The 21,179-nt window shown below is 39.8% G+C and overlaps 1 protein-coding gene across 1 annotated transcript in view; it reads left to right on the top strand.

Moving 5' to 3' along the window:
* APOO (apolipoprotein O) overlaps window positions 1-21,179 on the top strand; it is a 55,760-nt gene that overhangs the window by 8,232 nt on the left and 26,349 nt on the right. The window contains exons 2-4 of the mRNA XM_070603452.1: window positions 14,946-15,053; window positions 16,207-16,326; window positions 19,140-19,194. Of these exons, the coding sequence (XP_070459553.1) occupies window positions 14,946-15,053; window positions 16,207-16,326; window positions 19,140-19,194 (283 nt within the window). The remainder of the gene's footprint in view (window positions 1-14,945; window positions 15,054-16,206; window positions 16,327-19,139; window positions 19,195-21,179) is intronic.

The raw sequence follows: 21,179 nt of genomic DNA, 5'->3' as shown, positions 1-21,179 counted from the left end.
ATCTCCCCTCCCATTAGAGGTGCTGATTCACGTGCCCTCTTATGACATGGGTTACACTGATGAATGACTGACTAAGCACAAAGTGATACGAGGACTCCAATAAGTTTCCGAAGTCATCTGTTGGTGACTTACTTCACTTGGCAAATATTGACTCTGAACCTGTTTGTGGAGTCACATCGTTGGGGATCACTGTTAAAAGTGGCTGTGTATCGGCCAAATAGTGACTTTTCTTGTTTTTCGTTCTTATTTTCACAGAGATTTTTGGTATGAATCCAGATTATCATCAGCTGAATTGAGCTTTGCACATGATTTTTTTTTCAAAAGAGTTTTGTGGTTTTCTTTTCCTTAAAGAAGAAAAAGGATGTGAATAGCTGAGGTGAGGCTGAAGGCAGCTGTCAGCAGTGAGCTCATCTTTCTCTCTGCACACACGGGTCTATTAGGAAACGGAACTGGTTCTAGATAGAGGTTACTTTGACAGAATAGTTCTTTCTCTTAGAAAGTGTAGATTTTTTTTGGTGGCTTGAAAATAGCGAAGCATCTGAAAATCTAGGCTTGAGGTAAATGCTCCCCTGTGATTTTTTTTCCTACTTACATTCCCTTAACTCAGAAAAGAGTGAATGGCTCTTAGGATCCTGTTCCAAGAGAGAAAAATATGTATAGATTTTGCAGTTTCAGGCAAGCAGTGGTAAATTTCTGTTTGAATGAGGAAGTTAAAAAGAAATTTGAAATATGGTAAATTATATGTCATTTGTGTTCCAAGTCTGTGAAACCGGTACAGCCCAACCAGATGACTCAAAAACCTGCCTGGAGGGACAATTATCTCACTTGTTGGCTCTGAGGTTTCCTTCCTGTTTATCAGGCAACTTTATTAATTTTTTGTATGAATTTAACAAAATCCAGTAACTGTTTTTCAAGAGTAGGAAATGAGACAATTGCAGATGAAACATATTTTCTGTGCTTTGCTCACCTAATTTTGTGCTGAATTGTGCCCTCCAAAGATAAAATAGAACTTGGTTTTCTGTGAGAAAAATATAATGTTATCTTCAAAACAGCCTCATTTTTAGATCACAGTCAGTTTATAGTGGATGAGAAAGAACTAGGAGAGATCAATTACTTCAGTAATTGAATTACAGAATTACAGAACTGAAAGTTTCTCATAAAATAGTTCTGTTTGTCGTAGTTGGAAGACAGTTTTTCTTGTTGGTTAAAATCTGAACTCTTAAAATATTGACTTCATAATCTCTTCACTATGAAACAGATTGAAATGATTGTGGTTTCTATTGTTGTTGTTAAAGTGTAAGTGCTCCTAAATTTATACATCCAAATGAGTTCCTGGAAAACAGTCGTTTTGAGAGGGTAGATTTAATTATCCTCTCAAATTTCTTCCAAACTCGCTGTCACTGATCAATATATTTATTCGAAAAATATTGTCACTGATCAAAACGTTTTTTTCCCCTCTTCATTTGGGGTTATCTTCATACTTTGTGGCAAATTGTTTAGAATATACTCAGGAGCCAGCCATTTTCGTTCTTTGTATATTACAGAACAAATCTGTATTCATGGTAAAATCTGTAGGAAATACAGATAATACTAAAGAATCACCCTTAATCCCACCACCTGTGAATAACCACTGTTAATGTCTTTTCGGACTCGTTTCTGGGCATACTTGTATATACCCTCAGTTTGACATTTTCAAAAAACTCACAAATCTCTCCCCCGCTTTTTTAAAGAAATACTGTTTTCTAATCTGCTTTTCTCACTTTTATTTCAAATGTATTGAGACCGATTTTCTTTCTTTTTTTAAAATTTAATTTAATTAATTACTTAATTATTTTGAGGACTATTAGCCCTGAGCTAACATCTGTACCCATCTTCCTCTACTTTATATGTGGGACACCTACCACAGCGTGGCGTGTCAAGCGGTGCCATGTCTTCACCCGGGATCTGAACCAGCAAACCCCGGGCCGCTGAAGCGGAACATGCGCACTTAACTGCTGCACCACCAGGCTGGCCCAAGAGACTGATTTTCTTATAGGTTTACAATTTGATCTGAAGGCATTTACAAATGAAAGCCATATGATTATATATTGAAAGTAAATTTCCTTTATTAATTTATTATATAGGGGCTGGCCCCGTGGCCGAGTGGTTAAGTTCACATGTTCCACTGCGGCGGCCAGGGTTTCACTGGTTCGGATCCTGGGCGCGGATATGGCACTGCTTCTCAGGCCACATTGAGGCAGCGTCCCACATGCCACAACCAGGAGGACCTGCAACTAAGATATACAACTATGTGCGGGGGGGGGGGGGGGGGCGCGGGGCGCGGATTTGGGGAGAGAAAGCAGGAAAAAAAAAAGATTGGCAACAGTTGTTAGCTCAGGTGCCAATCTTTTTTTTTTTTATTCTCATGATCCTGCTATAAAAACCATCACCCCATGGCTGGTTTGGTTTTTTGTTTGTTTGTTTGTTTATTAAGATTATGCTAGTTTACAACCTTGTGAAATTTCAGTTGTATGTTATTGTTAGTCATGTTGTAGGTGTACCACTTCACCCTTTGTGCCCTCCCCCCACCCCTCCCTTCCCCCTGGTAACCACCAATCAGTTCTCTTTGTCTATATGTTAACTTCCACCTGTGAGTGGAGTCATACAGAGTTCGTCTTTCTCTATCTGGCTTATTTCACTTAACATAATACCCTCAAGGTCCATCCATGTTGTTGTGAATGGGATGATTTTATCCTTTTTTATGGCTGAATAGTATTCTATTGTATGTATGTATATACCATATCTTCTTTATCCAATCATCAGCTGATGGGCACTTAGGTTACTTCCACGTCTTGGCTATTGTAAATAATGCTGTGATGAACATAGGGGTGCATGGGACTTTTGGAATTGCTGATTTCAAGTTCTTTGGATAGATACCCAGTAGTGGGATGGCTGGGTCATAAGGTATTTCTATTTTTAATTTTTTGAGAAATCTCCATACTGTTTTCCACAGTGGCCACACCAGTTTGCATTCCCACCAACAGTGTGTAAGGGTTCCTTTTTCTCCACAAACTCTCCAACATTTGTCACTTTTTGTTTTGGATAGTTTTACCATTCTGACAGGTGTAAGGTGATATCTTAGTGTAGTTTTGATTTGCATTTCCCTGATGATTAGTGATGATGGGCATCTTTTCATGTGTCTATTGGCCATCTGTATATCTTCTTTGGAGAAATGTTTGTTCATGTCCCCTGCCCATTTTTTGATCGGGTTGTTTGATTTTTTGTTGTTGAGCTGTGTGAGTTCTTTATATATTATGGAGATTAACCCTTTGTCGGATAAATAACTTGTAATATTTTTTCCCAATTAGTGGGTTGTTTTTTTGTTTCAATCCTGTTTTCCCTTGCCTTGAAGAAGCTCTTTAGTCTGATGAAGTCCCATTTTTTTATTATATAAATAGTTGCAATAAATTCTGACTGAGTGTATGATCTATCAACATTACTACTTTGAAGAGAAAATACTTTTTTTGTGGAGGCATTGATTTTTTTTTTACCATCTTAACCATTTTTTTGTAGTTCCATATTTTTTTATTGTGGTAGAAAAACTCAAAATTTACCATCCAAACCATTTTTAAATGTACAGTTCAGTAGAGTTAAATATATTCACATTGATGTGGAAAAGGTCTCCAGAACTTTTTCATCTTGCAAAACTGAAACTCTATACTCATTAAATAACAACTCCCCTTTTCCCCTCCCCGTAGCCTCTGGTAACCACCATTCTACTTTCTGTTTCTATGAATTTGAGTACTTTAGATACCTCATATAAATGAAATCATACAGTATTTGTCTTTTGTGATTGGCTTATTTCACTTAGCATAATGTCCTGAGGTTCTAATATTACATTGTATGTATATACCACATTTTGTTTATCCATTCATCTGTCCATGGACACTTAGGTTGCTTCCAGCTTTTAGCTATTGTGAATAATGCTGCTGTGAACATGGGTTTGCAGATATATCCTCAAGACCCTGCTTTCAATTCTTTTGGATATATACCCAGAAGTGGAATTGCTGGATCATATGGTAGTTCTAGTTTAATTTTGTGAGGACCCTCCATACTGTTTTCCTTAGTGGTTATACCATTTTACAATCCCACCAACAGTGCATGAGGGTTCCAGTTTCTTTATATCCTTGCCAACACTTGTTATTTTCTGGGTTTTTTTTTCTGTGAGGAAGATTGGCCCTGAGCTAACGTCTGTGCCAATCTTCCTCTATTTTGTATGTGGGGTGCTGCCACAGCTTGGCTTGATGAGTGGTGTGTAGGTCTGTGCCTGGGCTCTGAACCCACGAACCCTGGGCAACTGAAATGGAGTGTGCGAACTTGACCACTATGCCACCAGGCAAGCCCCTTATTTTCTGTTTTTTTTGATAGTGGCCATCCTAAGGGATGTGAAATGAGAAAATACCTATTTAAAAAAATTGTATAGATAATACTGAAATACCTTTTCCTTGTAAAAAGTCAAAACAGTACAGTTAAAGTAATTATCAGGTTCCCATTGTCTGCTTCCCTCTACCCCTTTCTCAGAGAAATCCTGTGTTACCAGTTTGGTATGTGGCCCTCCAGATGAGAAAGGATTGCTGTATAAAATAGAGGTACTGTACTCAATACTCATTACGGGGGAGGGCATATTCTTTTTTTTTTTTTTAAAGATTGGCACCTGAGCTAACAACTGTGGCCAATCTTTTTTTTTTTTTTCCTGCTTTATCTCCCCAAATTCCCCCTGGTACATAGTTGTATATCTTAGTTGCAGGTCCTTCTAGTTGTGGCATATGGGATGCCGCCTCAACGTGGCCTGACGAGTGGTGCCATGTCTGCGCCCAGGATCTGAACCCTGGGCTGCCTCAGCGGAGTGTGCGAACTTAACCACTCAGCCACAGGGCCGGCTCTGGGTATGTTCTTTTGATGTTTCAAGAATATGGACTCATTTAGTTTCTCTTTATTTTTAATTCAATTTATGACACTTTATGAGGGACAGCAATGTAGCCTGATGTGGGCAAAATTGTTGATTTTTTTCATCATTTTGTTTTACCCTAAATTCTTTCACTTATATTTTTTGTTTTGTGTTAGTTTCTTAGAACAAGAATAACCTCAAAAGCATTGTCAGTTTTCATAGACCTTTTTAAAAAAATCCATTTCAGATTTTTACCTTTTATACAACTGAAAAAAATCAGATTAAAAGCATTTTGTTGTTAAAATTTGTTTTAAAAATGTTTTCAGATGGAAATTATTCCAGAAAAGATTGGTTGAAGACCAAAGAACCAGTGTAACATTTGGGAGAAAAAATACATCATTGTGCTTCATTTCCTGTATAGGGGAATATCTAATTTTAAATGACATTTACTTTTAAAATGTCTCCAAATGCATTTATTTTCCATAGTGATAGATATAAAATGATATTATGCAATAACTTTGGAAACAGCTGTACATTTTAATGTATAGATTATATGACAGCTAAGTTATGTAATAGCTAAAATGCAATAATTAAAGCATTAGATTTATTTATACAGGTTTTTTTTGAGGAAGATTAGCCCTGAGCTAACATCTGTGCCCATCTTCTGCTATTTTATATGTGGGACACCTGCCACAGCATGGCTTGATAAGCGGTCTGAGCCCAGGATCCAAACTGGTGAACCCCAGGCCACTGGAGCTGAGTGTGCAAAATTAACCACTTCACTGCCAGGCCGGCCCCCTATTTATGCAGTTTTTGATACTAAGTTATTTTGAGTAGACACTAAAAGGGAACTTCTTGATTGAGAAAGTTTTTGATATTATTAAAGTAGCTGCCATGGTTTATGGCTGCCTGTATTTGCTCTGTATTGAGATCCTATCTACTCATGGGTGTAGCTGAAGAGATTGTACTGTGTCAGAGATCATCCTCATGTTCCAAACCTTTGGTTTCTTTTGTTACTGCTCTTTACAGAGGCTGTCCCTAGTGACACTGAGTCTTAACATCAATCTGTTAGGTGACTGCTAGAAAAAAAAGCATAAACTTTCTGGTTAATTCTGCCTTCTCTCTGCAGTTTCCCAGAATTTTCCAGTTACCACATTCTTCCTTTTTCTGTGGTACTCCTGTCCCTTGTCTGTTGGCATACTTATCACAGGTAGTGTAATTGTTCATCCACCTTATTAGATTACGGAGGCAGCGACCACATCTTATTGTCTTTGAAGTCTATTTTCATTGTTTCATTAAAGAGTTGCTTTGATGTTGTCCTTTGACTGGGTGGCTTATAGGGCCATTAATTGAGGTAGGGAAACTCAGGAAAACAGATTTTTGGAGAAAGATAATTCATTAAGAGGTAGCAATTGAAAAACCTGATGGAGATGTCCATGGAGAATTAGATCTATAAGCCCTGAGGCTTAAGAAGGCCAGGGTGGGGAATACTGATTGGGGAATCAATAATATAGGATGGGAGTTAAAGACTTAGACTTAAATGAAATTGCTCTGGAGTGAGAAGAGGAGAGGGTTAAGGACTTCTCTGACTCGTCAACCTTGAAGAGAGGGGTAGAACAAAAGAGGCCCAGAAGGAGAGTGAAAGAGCACCCTCCAAAGCTCGTAGAATGGAGCTGGCCTGGAATCTTGGAAACCAAAGGAAGAGACAGTGGAGTGGTCACCAGTTTCAGGGTGCAACCAAGATACCAGGTGTCCATTGAAGTTTAGTAACTGGGAGGCCATTGGTGGCCTTGGGAAGAACGGTTTTAGGAACCTTAAGTAGTGAAGGGAGGAGAGACTAAAGTAGAGAAAGCAGAGTCTATCTTTGTAACTTTGTGTTGAAATATACATACTGAAAAGTGCATGGATCATAAGTGAATTTTTGTAAACTGAGCATACTAGGGTATTTAGTGCTCTAGAAGCCCTCATGGCCTTTCTAGTCACTCCCTAGCTTGCTAAGGGTGTCCACTATTCTGCCTGCTAACCATAGTCTATTTTAAAATAAATTTGTCAGTAGAGGGAGATAGAAAGGATAGGGTGGTAGTTAGAAATGGAATTAGGGGTCGAGGGTATTGGTTGTATTTTGTTTAAGATTTATTTGAATGTAAATAAATCCCGTAACTTCTCTCGTGGGTGGCCAGTCACTGTTTCTTTTTATGTTTAGGACAATTTTCATTTCATTCTTTCAAATGTTTTTAAAAGTAAGTACTGTGAAATGAGTTGACAACAGTGACTCCATTTTGTACCCTGGACTCCATCTTGTTAAAACTATGAAACTATGCTGACCTTGCTGACTTGCCAAAAGGGAGTTATTTGCTGAGAAAGGACTTTCTGAAGGACTGTGCAAGAGTATACTTTTTCTGGTAACAACAAGATGTCCTTGAGTAAGGTAATGAACTCTAACATAAATTGACCCTTCCTAACAAACAACTGAGGTGAATGTTCTGGGTTCTCCTTGTTGCTAAGAAAAACTCCTAATTTTTGCTCATCAGGGGTCACTTTTCTGACTGCTGCCAGAACCTGTGTTCCCAAAATTGCAATTCTAAGACCCCAAATAAACGCTCCCCTTTTGTTTTGCAGTTGCCTCCTTTCTCTAAGTAGACAGTACGTTTGAGTGTTTATACAAACTTAAGTTGAATAACTGTTCCCCAAGCATCTGCTTGTGGAATAGTGGTTTTCTAAAGTCGGCTGATTGTGGGAATAGATTCTTGGGCCCCTGTTAACGTTTACTAAGTTAAACGTTGGTGAAGGCGTTGGAATCTATACTGCTAAAAAACTCCCCAGGTAACTCTGAAACCTCCTGTGTACACAGGCCTGCAAAGCAAGGCTTACATTTTATCCAAAAGAAAACTGGTGTATATTTTAAATGGAAGGTCTAATAAGATAATAGGTTTGTAGTTGTGGGAGATAAAGGGTCACGCTCTTAAAAATGGGAGAGACTGTGTACTGGATTCTCCCTAGAGTTGAAAAAGAAAGCAAGTTGCCAGGGTTTTGAGTCCCACCATTCACCAGTGTCCTTGACTAATTGTAAGGGTGGCTTATTTAGCTTGAGGTTATTTGTCTTTAGAGCAGTTTTACTAGGACACAGTCAGAAAGTGGTCCTGGAGCTACAGAGTTCTGGACAGTGTACTTTTATTTGCAGAACAGGGACAGTTTAGCCTCCTGGGTACCCATTTATAGTCTGAGTGTTTGTGACCTCACCAGATTCATATCTTGGTTAACTGGATGCAAGAATCTGTCCTTACTGCTGCAGCTGAGGGCTAAACTCAATCTTATGCCTGAGTCTTTTAAAAAAAATTAATTTTTCAAGTTGTGACCTGAGTCTTTTTTGAGTAAACTCATAAGCTTCCTGGGAACTCTGTAAGGGCAGGGACCATGTCTGCTTAAGCGCTGTGTCCTGTTTAGCACTGTGCCTGACATGGAGTAGGTATGCAATAAATACTTGTTTTTGAAATAAAATTCTATTTGACCTTTTCTAATTGTTATATCGTGTGTAATCCTGCTTACCTAGCCAGATTTGTTTTGCTCTCATCAGTCCTTGGTGAGCTTCAGTGGAGAGCATTAGAAGTGAAAGTCTTGAAGACAGTGGTGGCCTACCCCTTTACAACACTTCTTGTTAGGGCTCCATCCAACCAAACGCCACTCCTGATGCTCAGTTTCCATTGATGATTAAGCCCCCTGTGGACTGTGTAAAACAAAAGTTGAAAGACAGAGAGAGTCCAAAGGTCCAAGGTGGAGAATATACCTTGATAGGGAGAGTATAAGCTATCTTGCTGGGGAATAAAATCAGACAGAAAGAAAGAAGGATTAGCCACATGAGCCAGAGAACTCAATGACACTCTCCCTGAGGTTTGCAAAGCTAAGAGTCACCAACTCACCTTTGAGCCAGATTTTAGTTTTCCCTATGACTATGGGTCTCTTAAAACTATTTTCAAAACCCTCTTAGAGCTATTTTCTTTTTTCTAATACTTTTTAAAAATAATTTCTAGAAACATGCTACTTCATAGTACAATCTTTTATTTTTTCCTGCTTTTTCTCCCCAAATTCCCCCAGTACATAGTTGTATATATTTTTTCTAGTTGTGAGTCTTTCTAGTTGTGGCGTGTGGGATGCCACCTCAGCATGGCCTGATGAGTGGTGCCATGTCCACGCCCAGGATCCGAACCAGTGAAACCCTGGGCCACCGAAGCGGAATGCACTCACTTAACCTCTCGGCCACGGGGCCGGCCTCAGAGCTATTTTGAAAACCTCAGACAAGCCAACACATTGGGGTCCTTACTTTGAGACCTTCAGCTAGCTGAATTCCAGGAAAGGCATCTAGTAACTGGAGGGTCCTCTCCAGAGGATAGGCTGCATCTAAAGCAACAGAGCCTTTGGATCTAGTTAGTCAGTAGCCGTAGCTTAGCACTCATTGAGGATGCAGCTCTTAAAGCAGTGAGCTTGACTTTGATCTAGCAAGCCAAACTCATGTCTAACCTGTTCTTGGAAGGTGCATATGTACCTACTTTCTGAGCCAAGCCATCTGCCCTGGGTGGGAAGTGAGCCTGGCAAACAAGGATTCTCAAGGACTATCACTTGGGACAGCGAATGTTCAGGTCATGGGTATGTGCAGTCTAGAGGTTGTAGCCCCTCATCAGAAAAGGTCCAGGGGAGATCTAACTTCCCAGGAGGTATTTTTAGTCTGGTTGTACCATAATGGGTTAGTATCCATTTTGGAGAGAGAATGCCTTTGTGTTTGTGTGTCACAGGCGACCCAACAGGAATGCCCATGGGAGAAAAGGTGATAAAGCCAGAGCTTTAGAGATTATGTCAGACCCTGGAAGTTGGTTAATTCTTTCTTCGAGGCATCTAACTTGCATTTTAGTGTTCATTTTCTTCCTTGCAGAGACAAAAGATTCGGGAAGGTTCTTCTTCGCCCCTTCTTTTACCCTCACACTTACCTGGGGTGATCTCTGCCCATTTTAACAGCCTTTCCCTTCTTAAATTCTGATATTGAGTGGGTTGGCCTGAATACTCAGTATGAACCCTAACAAATTATGATAGCCACTCAGCAGAGGCCCAGCATCCAGAATCCCCATTTGTGGTAACATCTGGTCTGGCCAAAGTGGAATGGGGTAGTCCCTCACCAAGAGGAGCCCTCCCTTTTTAATTGAGGTATAATTGACATATGACATTGTATTAGTTTCAGGTGTACAACATAATGATTTGATATTTGTATATATTGTAAAATGACCACAATAAGTCTAGTTAATATCCATCACCATACCTAGTTACAAAATTTTTTTCTTGTGGTGAGAGCTTTTAAGATTTATTCTCTTAGCAACTTTCAAATATGCGATACAGTATTATTAATTATAGTCACCATGCTGCACACTACATCCCTATGACTTATTTCTTTTATAACTGGAAATTTGTACCTTTTAACCCTCTTCACCCATTTCACCCACCCCCAGCCTCTGGCAACAGCCAGCCTGTTCTCTGTATCTATGAGCTTGGGTTTTTTTTTTTTTTTTTAAGATTCCACATATAAGTGAGATCATACGGTATTTGTCTTTCTCTGTCTGACTTATTTTACTTAGCATAATGCCAAGAGGAGCCCCCTTTGATGCCAGAAAGGAAGGTGACCCACCCAAGGTGTTGGGCAGTGCATCAGCATCAGGCTTGTCTGCCTGTGAATCCTTTTTACTAGCCTGCTCCTGAAGGTTTCCATTGCACAGGTCAATACCACCTAGTTCCTGACCATGGTCAGGTGTGTGACTGACTCCTTCCTAGGAATGACCTTTGGTCTGTAGTTCCCACCCATATTTTGGCATGAACTTGGCACAGTTTAGGTGTGCATGAATTTCTTTTTGAGATATAGTTTACATACAGTGAGATGTACAAATTTTAGGTTGCACAGATCTTAAAACAATTTGAGTTTTGACAAATGTACATACCTTCTGTAGCCCACACACCTCAATCAAGGTACAGATCATTTCTATCACCCAAGAAAGTTCCCTTGTGCCCCTTCTCAGTAAGTCCACCCCCCCCCCACACACACACACACATTTCACCCCTAGGCCTCAACTGTTCTGATTTCTATCACTGTGTATTAGGTTTGAGGTCATGGATTTTTTTTTAAAGGTGTGTTTTTAGTGAGGAAGATTGATCCTGAGCTAACATCTGTTGCCAATCTTCCTCTTATTTTTCTCCCCAAAGCCCCAATACATAGCTGTATATCCTAGTTGTAAGTCATTCTAGTTATTCTGTGTGGGATGCCTCCACAGCATGGCTTGATGAGTGGTGTGTAGGTCCATGCCCAGGATCCGAACCGGCAAACCCTGGGCTGCTGAAGCAGAGCACTCAAACTTAACCACTCGGCCTCAGAGCCGGTCCTGAGGCCATGGATTTTAAAACATACAGATTTTATTAAAGTTTTGATGTGAGAGATGTCAGAAAATAATATTTATTCGAGTAAATCAGTACTTCTCAATGGGGGGGAAATGCCCCCTGGGAGACTTTTGGCAGTGTCTAGAGACATTTTTAACTCATAACTGGGAGGGGGTGCTACTGGCTTCTAGTGGGTAGAGGCCAGGGATGCTGCTGAGCCTCCTGCAGTGCACAGGACGCCTCCCATCAAAGACTGACCCAGCCCAAATGTCAATAATGTGGAGGTTGAGAAACCCTAAAGTAAATCACATGCTCTCTACAGAGAGAATTGTGGCCATGGCGGGTGTTAATCTCTGGCTCTTCCAAGTCTCCTGGGTGGAGGTTTGTTTTTTCTGTTTAGTTTGTTGAGAGCCTGCAGGAAGCTGAAAGGGGAACTGCAGGAGCAGGCTTTCTTGGGTGCTGCCACCCTTGTGGTCACAGTTCTTGCTGTGGAATGGGAGTGAGGGTGGGCTTTGGGGGAAACTAACAGAAGAGGAAGAAGAAAACAACTTGGGCAATAAAGGGGCAGACTGAGCCTAATATGAAAACTGGAAAAACAGCTAAGAGGGAAAAATAAAGTAGAAATTGATAATCAAGAATCCAATAAAATGGTAATTTAAAAAGTAAATGAGTTGAGATGGAAAATAAAAGATGAAAGTGAGTGAGAATGATCAAGAACATAAAAGTAGAAATCTGAATTAAAGTGATAGAAGGCCATAAGATGAAAAATGAAATATGTGAAACGCAGATAGGATTAAGGATTGAAAGCAGGAATCAAGAATTTAAAAGGTCAACATAAGGCAATATATCAAACAAGGATGAAAATAGGGGACAATATGAAGCCCACAGAGCCTTGAGGCTCCAGTGCTGGATGGAGGCATGAGGAAGAGGTGGGGCATCAGCTGTTGCCAATGAGGAAGGGCGTCCGGTGGGCCAGCTGGGTCAGTGAAAAGTTCCCAGTTCAAGCTGTGTTGTCTGTAGGTCATGGACGGACAGAAAGCACTGAGTTCACACCTCCAGATACCAGCAGCCCAATAGGCCCTTTCCTGGGGTGCAGGGAGGGGACTTCCTCCTGGGAACTGCCGGAATTCTTGGGTGACACAAGCCTCAGATTGCCTGGCCTCCTTCAAAGAGCTATGGGGGAGAACTATGGATTTATTAATTTAAATAGTGAATTTCAAAAAATTAAAGTCCTTTTATGTAGGTTGTAGTAGTTTTCTGGGAGGTTGTATTTCTCTAGGTTGTATCAGAGTGCTGCTGATGCTGCCTAATAATTATGGTGGGCACAAACCACATTAACTGATGTCAGCGGTAGCTGGCTTTTACCTTGGAAGCAAAAGAAATTTTAGTAATGTTGCCTTGAAATTAAGCCCTTCCAGGATGAACACTTAGTACTTCAGGGTGTATTAATTATTTTTAAACTAAAGTAATAACCACGCTTTTTAAAAATAGCTTCTAGCTCTTTGTTTGCTCCTGAAATATGAGAATTTCCTTTTTGTGTGTGACTCCAGGCATCCATTCCAACAGACATTTTTGTTAAGTTTTATCTAGCATTATATGTTTTGTGAATAGTACAGAATAGCCTAGTGTTTCACATTACAGGCATTGCAAATCTCAGTAATATGATTTCCGTGATGCTAAATCATCCTAAGTAGTTAGAGCAAGTCAATCACTCATTTATTTTTCCCCTCTCTTCCGTCCATTCATGCAGGTAGTAAACACTTATTGAGCATTTCTTATATGCTAGGCATAGTCACAGGCACTAGGAAGGAATACAGAGTAAGACACAGCCCCATCCTGAGAGGGCTTCTAGTCTGTTAGGGAGAACTTGTTAGACATAAATGGATAAATAAGAAAAAAAAGAAAAGCAATGAATCTCCCTGCTCTTAGGCAGTTGTACAGAAAGACAAAGCAAGTATAGGGCATTCTAGGCAGAAGAATCAGCATTTATGAACCCCTGAAGCTGGGAAACAGCATGGGAGAAATATGTGGAGTTCCAGCTTTGTGGGAGAAGGCGGAGTGACAGAGAGATGGGGTTAGAGAAGGTGATTGGGATCGGATCTTAATGGACCTTGTTTGGCCCACATAAAAATCCTAGGTAATGAATACCAAAAGATCTCAAACAAGGATAGAAGATAATCAGGTTTGCAGTTTAGAAAGATCATTCTTTTGTAGTATGGTTGAGTCATCAGAGGGCCAAGTGGGCAGTTAGAATGCTGTTAAAATGGGGCTGGCCCCGTGGCTGAGTGGTTAAGTTGGCATGCTCCACTTTGGTGGCCTGGAGTTTGTCGATTCGGATCCTGGGCATGGACCTATACACTGCTCATGAAGCCATGCTGTGGTGGCATCCCACATAGAAGAACTAGAATGACCTACAACTAGTGGGTCCAGCTATATACTGGGGCTTTGGGGAGAGGAAAAACAAAGAATGCTGCTAAAACAATCCAGGGAAGAAATGAGGGCCCAAGAGAAGATTATACAGGAGGGGATAAGGAGGAGAAAGGGAACTGAGATCATTTCATAGACTGAATTAGAAGGACTTAGTGAGCAATAGCATGGGGGATAGTGGTGAAGATGACCTCAGAGTTTCTGATCGGGTTGTCTGTTGGGTGGTGGCACTGTTCCTGAGAGAGGAAGCATGGGAAGAGGGGCAGGTCTGGGGGAGAGATGCTAGATGGTGAAGTGCTGTGTAAATGTAGGGGATTATTATTGCAAAAAAGCTTTCTGACTTGATTCCATAGCACACATTCACCCATCAGGCCTAGTGTGGACTTGGAGGCACAGACAAAATCCTCATGAGTTTGTTTTGGACATTCTTGGTCTGGGGAGCTTGTGTCCCATCTAAGTGGAAATGTCCAGAAGTAACAAGACAAGTGAGTCGGGAGCTCAGGAGAGAGCTCTGGGCTGGAGCTACATATCTGAGAGTCACTGGCTTTGTGTTGAAGCCATGGGCATGAGTGACCCAGTCAAGGAGAGCAAGGCTCAGAAAGAGACTGAGTTTGGGATCTGAGATCAGGGGAGACCAGCTCTGGATGGGAATGGAAAGGGAGAGCTTCTGAGGGTTTGATTATTAGAATAACAGAAATAATTTTTACTCTGTTCGGTGAATCACTAGGTGAGATCATTAAAAACTCCTTCCCTTGTTGGGGGTGGGTGTGTGTGTGTGTGTGTGTGTGTGAGGAGAGAGAGAGAGAGAGAGAGAGAAAGAGAGAGAGAGAAAAAGACTGAGACTATTTGATAATTTTAAATTCATTCCATAGCATTTTCTCTCATTTCTAAAAGCACGTGTATATGTGTGTCTGTGTCTGTTATCTTTTATTTTACGTGAAAGGCTAAGTAGGAAAACTTAGGAACTACTGTCTTTTGGAAATTAAGATAAAGATGACCTGAAATTGTAAGTCTGTGAGAACATGTTTTTTAGGTTCTGACTTCCATGAAACTTCAGGAGTACATTTATTTCTCATAAAGCACAATCAGCTTTTCAGGGCAAGAGTGGCTGAGGTTATAAACGTGCTCACGTTATGCACATTCAGTTTGTAGCTTTGGGTTTAAGATTGCTTCTGTGTTTCAGGTAATTCAGCGGTCCCTGGGGCCGGCCAGCCTGAGTCTGCTCACCTTCAAAGTCTACGCCTCACCGAAAAAGGACTCACCTCACAAAACTTCGGTGAAGGTTAATGAGGTAACATGCTGTTCATGTTGTGATATATTTTGAACTTCTGATTTAGTTACTAGAGGAAGTATACAGATCGTATATTGGAAAGATATGACAATTTAGAAGATATTTAAAGGGAAATATATTTCCTTATGGTTTGTTTTTCTTTGTGGGAAGCTACTAGACAATGGCTTTTTCAACGTATAAACTTTAATTAATGGTCCTTAGCTAAGGGCATAATTAAGGAATGTTGTCTAGATTTTCAGTGAGGAATCTGCTATGGCCCAGTAGATTGTAAGCACAACTTGCTTCTGAGTGATCTGCCTGATTCTAGGCTGCTTAGCAAGCCAAGAAAATATTCATATTTTTCCTTGTTTCAGAAGTTAAAGACCTGAGCTCATTCGGCTTCTTGGCTAGATTAGAGTCTCATAAGTAGATGCTTAATAAATACTAAATAAATAAAACAAGAAATCTCTCCATTGTTAACAGTCTTTTTTGTCTGTACTCCCCACTGATTATTTTGGATATTTGGTTTCTTTTGACTTTGAGTAAAGTGTAACATAAAGATCTACCTTCAGTAATGAGTGGGGTTACTTGAATGGTGTTTGCATAAAGCTAATTAGCTTATCTCTTGCCCTTTACTCTCTTCTTCTCAGGCCTGGGAACAGTGGCATTTTTGAGCATGAAGAAGGAGCCAGTAGTGGCTGTGAAAACTTTCTTCTCTGGGTGGGGAACAAACTTGCTATCTTGCTTTGATTAGCACCAGACTGATCATTTGAACTAAGTAAAATGCTCTTCAATTACTCTCAAATATTTCTTTCACCCCGACTCCCACCCACTCTTTAAAGTAATAGGATCCTTTTTCCAAAGTCAATCCAAGGTGGAATACCAAATACCAGTATATAACATGGAGAGAAGGTGCTGCTTTGTCTGCTACCAGTAGGGGAGGAGGATCAGACACTTTAGCCCCGCCTTCTTGGCCTTGTTCTTATTGATTCAGGAAATAAGTAAGGTGCAAAGATCCTCTGAAGCAAGGTTCAGGGTGCACGTAACCCTTAGAGTCACTGCAGTTCATGAATTATTAGAAATATGATGCTTACAAATTTAATAATTGATTAGGTTATCTCATTACTGTATACACTTTTCAATTTCTTTTTGTTTTGTTGTTTAATGTATGCAGCTTTCACTCTACTCTGTTCCTGAAGGTCAATCTAAATATGTGGAGGAGCCAAGGACCCAACTTGAAGAAAGCATCTCACATCTCCGACATTATTGCAAGCCATATACAAGTTGGTGTCAGGTACAGCTGTTCTGAAAATGGAGTGAACGCATTTCTTTTTAGAGTCAATAGTGAAAAGTCTATATTGGCTGCATGTTTTTATTTATTCATTTTTATTTATTTATTTTTTTTGAGGAAGACTAGCCCTGAGCTAACATCTGCCAATCCTCCTCTTTTTGCTGAGGAAGACTGGCCTTGAGCTAACATCTGTGCCCATCTTCCTCTACTTTATATGTGTGATGCCTACCACGGCATGGCGTGCCAAGCGGTGCCATGTCTGCACCTGGGATCCAGACTGGCAAACACTGGGCCGCCGAAGTGGAATGTGCGCACCTAACTGCTGCGCCACTGGGCTGGCCCCTGGCTGCATCTTCTTAGAAAAGGGCACGATAAAGGACCCCAACTTAAGAGTACCCCACTTACAAGTGTTCATCAGTGCCATCTCTGAGGGGGAGCAGTGAGCCCTAGCTTCCTGGTGGCAGCTGTTGTCAAAGCTGCAGAGAAAATGTCCCTCCCACTGGGCAGCGTGTGGCACATTGACTGGAGAGCGGAGGGCTGGTGGTATCTATCTTGTTGGTCACAGCTATGAAAATATTATCTTCTACGAGAGGAGGATATGGGGCTGGAACTGTAGTAGAAGAAAAAGGATACAATGTAAACATTTATATCAAAATTGCGAAGTTTTTCTCCTCCCAGAGAATCTACAAATCAATATTACTTTAAACGGGAATGGTTACAGAGCATTTTGAATGCTATTAACAGGAGGGTAGATAACTAAAAAAGGGTGAAATTGCATATTTGAGTACTGAACTGTTTGCCCCAAAGATTAAAGAACTACATATACAGATTGGCTTCTGCCACTGCTCAGGTTTTAGATCAGGCGTTTGTCATTATGTTTGTGAAAACATTTCTGCGATTTTTAACATCTGAAACTGAAGTTTACAACCTGCTTTCATTTACATACATCTGTTTGCTGTGCCTGATCTTGATTTTGTACAAATTAGTAAAAAGTATGTAGGTATGTGTGACATGGTCTAGGTTTACTTTGCTTGAGACTTACAAACTCAATTTTCATCCAGAACTTGTTTTAAAATTTTTCCACTGTCTATGGCAGTGCTGAACTTTTGTTCATCATTTAGAAAGAATATAGGAAACATAGACTGTATCAACAGTATAAATTGTCATTACACTTAAATATCATAGTCATATTATTGAGTTATGAAATAACTAAAGACTTTATATATAATGTGTTGTAAAATGCTTAGACAGTATTCTCTTGTTCTAGAAGATTTTCAAACCATCTGCTAATGGTGAAGATAAGGGCAGCAAATTTGTGCAAATATTTTTGTGTCACGTAGGCATGACTACTGTTAGTTCTCGCTTTTTTTTTTGCCTGGGAAGATTTGCCTTGAGCTAACATCTGTTGCCAATCTTCCTCTTTTTTTTTCCCCCTCCCCAAAGCCCCAGTACATAGTTGTATATTCTAGTTGTAAGTTCTTCTAGTTCTCCTATGTGAGCTGCTGCCACAGCGGGGCTACTGACAGATGAGTGGGGTGGTTCCATGCCTGGGAACTGAACCTGGGCCGCCAAAGCACAACGCGCCAAACGTTAACCATTAGGCCATCAGGGCTGGCTCGCTCTCTCTTTTTTTTTTTTAATCATAAAAGTGCTTTATCTCTTTACCTTTCAACCTAAGGTTGCTCTTTATTTTTAACTTTTTTGTTTGTACATGATACTCAGTGCAGCAAAATACCTCTCTAGATAATAAAATAGTTATCAACATGTTTATTTGCACTACTTCTAAATAAAAAAGCTTTTTCGTGATTATGATGGTTTTATTTTCCTATAGAATGATTTCTGATTGCTGGCTCCTTTTTCAGGCCAACAGTTTCTAGCCCCTTTCTTCAAGAACTGATTTAATTTTTCTTCATAGTAAAAAGATTGTGCTAGCAAAAGAAGTGAGCAGTCACTCTAGACATTGATCTGTAGTTTTTGTTTTTTTTTTATGGGCAGAAAAAACCAATAATGGATTTTAATGAAGTGATACTCAGTTTTTTTATGTTTTTTATGTCCTCCCCCAAATTCAGCATTTATTATTTAAGGCCATTTAACAGTATTAGGATAAGTTGTTCTGATTTGAACTGAATTAAATAAAACAAATCCTTTTCCAAGTGGCAACTGGTTCTGATACCTTCTGATTCCCACATATCTCCTTTCCCATCTTCACCATAGACTTCTTAAAGGTGGGTACCTTCTAGTTGGCCCCTTGTTTTCTTTAGGATCATCTGATATTCATGTACAAAACCTTTTATTGTTGTTGTTGTTGTTAAGAGAACGTTAACACTTCATCTGCTTCAGGATTGGGTAAGGGTCTCTCCAAACTTGGATATAGACTCCTTTGTCCCCTTAAAGCTAGTCATTCCTGCTTCAAATGGGCAGTTTTCAGATCCTGGCAAATCAGGAAGTAGAGTTAATATGAAGGGTAGATTTAATCTCACAGGAAAGGGATGGCCACTTTAATTATCAAGGGGATTGATTTTTGTCCATTCTCTTCAATTTTAATGGAAGAATGAAAAGGCTGGGTTGTTGAAACCATTCTACTTGAAATCTTTGCTTCCTGTGGCAATAATGGGCCATTCTGCTGAGCAATTTGTGGTGAAGGGGAAATTACAAAAGAAAAAAGAACACAAAACCCCCCAGACAGACAGTATATCCCTTTGTTCAAAAAGTGTTAATAACATGATAATTATTCAGTAACGACAGATAATTACTCACAAATATATATTTTTACTTATCAGCAAATCTTACTTATTATTTTTCTTTCACCTTTTTAGGAAACGTATTCCCAAACTAAGCCCAAGATGCAAAGTTTGGTTCAATGGGGGTTAGGTAAGTTGATTTTTAATTAGGCATAATCAGTTTCTTCATTAACATTGGACTCTTCAACTGGAATTCCATGGATGGGCTCCAGGGGATATGTGAATTCTTAAAATTATATGCAGAATTTTAGAGCTATGTGGATTTTTCTGGAAAGAAAATTTATTGTTTTCATCAGATTTTGGAGGACTAGTGTCCCCAAACACTCAGGTAAGTCTCTTCAAGATCGTTAGGTTTGTTGGCCTGGCAAGTGTAGATACACTGTGGATATTTTTTCTTTAAATCTATTTCCCAGTGCACTGTCCATCTGTAACTCGCACTAACCCACACTAGCTCATTGGTAGGTGTTCAGAATCAGGATAGCTCATTTGCACAGCTATTAATACATGTTATAGAAGTTTAGAGGCAGGAAGGAACTGGGCTGATATGACTACGAAAGCCCTCATTGCATAATTAGTAGTGTTCTTAGTTTTTTGTTTTTTTTTTGAGGAAGATTAGCCCTGAGCTAACTGCTGCCAATCCTCCTCTTTTTGCTGAGGAAGACTGGCCCTGAGCTAACATCCGTGACCGTCTTCCTCTGCTTTCTATGTGGGACGCCTACCACGGCATGGCTTTTGCCAAGCAGTGCCATGTCTACACCTGGGATGCGAACCGGCAAACCCTGGGCCGCCGAGAAGCAGAACGTGCGAACTTAACTGCTGCGCCACTGGGCCAGCCTCTTACATTTTTTTTCATTTGGTTTTTATTGTCCTGGGTGTGTTTTTTCACATCCACTTATCACATGCACTCATAAACTGGGTTCACAGTCTCTACTCTGACTAATCTCAGTCAGGAACTGGTAAATTAATAGACATTGATCATATTTCATTCCCCTTATTGGCCATCTGGGCAAATCACAGTCTTAGTTTTACAAGTGTTTGTTTCAACGATGGAGTAAAATAAACGTGAATACAATTTATTTCTTTTCGAAAATCATCATAGTATGTTGATGTGCTAATACCCTTGAGAGTACGAGATAAATAAATAAATTTTTCATTTGAAGACAGACATATTAATAACCTACCAGTTCGTTAAATTATTCATGTATGTTAATAAGTAATATCTTAATTTTATTAATTTAATAAACACATTTAGTGCTTATTATGTGCCAGGTACTAGTCTAAGTGCTTTAGAAATATTAATTTATGTATTCCTCATAACAACTCTGACAGGTACTTTATTGCCTTCATTTTTTACCTGAGGAAACTAAAGAACTCCTCATCTTTTATCTGTACATGTGTGACTGAGGAGGTCTCTTCATTGTCACCTATCATGTCCCATTGATTCATAGCAGTAGGCCTTATTTACAATATAAGGCTTTTTTCTTCTCTTGGACTTGTGGTTACTGCAAACACTCTTAAGAAGAAACGTTCCCTTATGAATTGTGGTGTTGTCTGTCAACACAGTCAGTCCCATTTCCCATTGATCACAGCCAAGACACATTAGCAGAAGCTGGGCTTCGGCTTCAGGCAATCTTATAGCATAATTTCTTTCCCATTTCTTTGTGAATTACCCACTTCAGCTCAGCTCACCAAGGCCATTTGAGTGTCCTTCTATCAACTGCTCTGTGTGCATTTCTAGAATTGAGAACACTGTGCTGTAGGCAAAAATAAAGGGAAGTAGAAAATTGCCTCAATGACTCAGGCAAGAAGATGGAAAGTAAAAACTAGGTTAAAGGCAAAATAAGTAAAAGACCAGACAGGAATTAGTGCTAACAACACAAGCCCTATAATAGTATTTAAAATGATTGCCACATTTGTCAAATAACCCAGGAAAAAGAAAACTGGCATGTGTCTGGTGTTATCTGGGAGAGAGAATTATTCAGTATTTCAATTAGTTCAGTTCAGCGTACATTTGTTAAGTCACCAATGTGGCAGGCATTGACAGTCGAGGCTGATTAAGACAGTGGTCATGACCACTGAAGTGCATATAATAAATTACTCATACTAGCACAAATA

Source organism: Equus przewalskii, chromosome X (genome assembly GCF_037783145.1).
Source record: "Equus przewalskii isolate Varuska chromosome X, EquPr2, whole genome shotgun sequence".
Taxonomy (NCBI): domain Eukaryota; kingdom Metazoa; phylum Chordata; class Mammalia; order Perissodactyla; family Equidae; genus Equus; species Equus przewalskii.
This window is presented reverse-complemented; position numbering and strand designations above follow the sequence as displayed.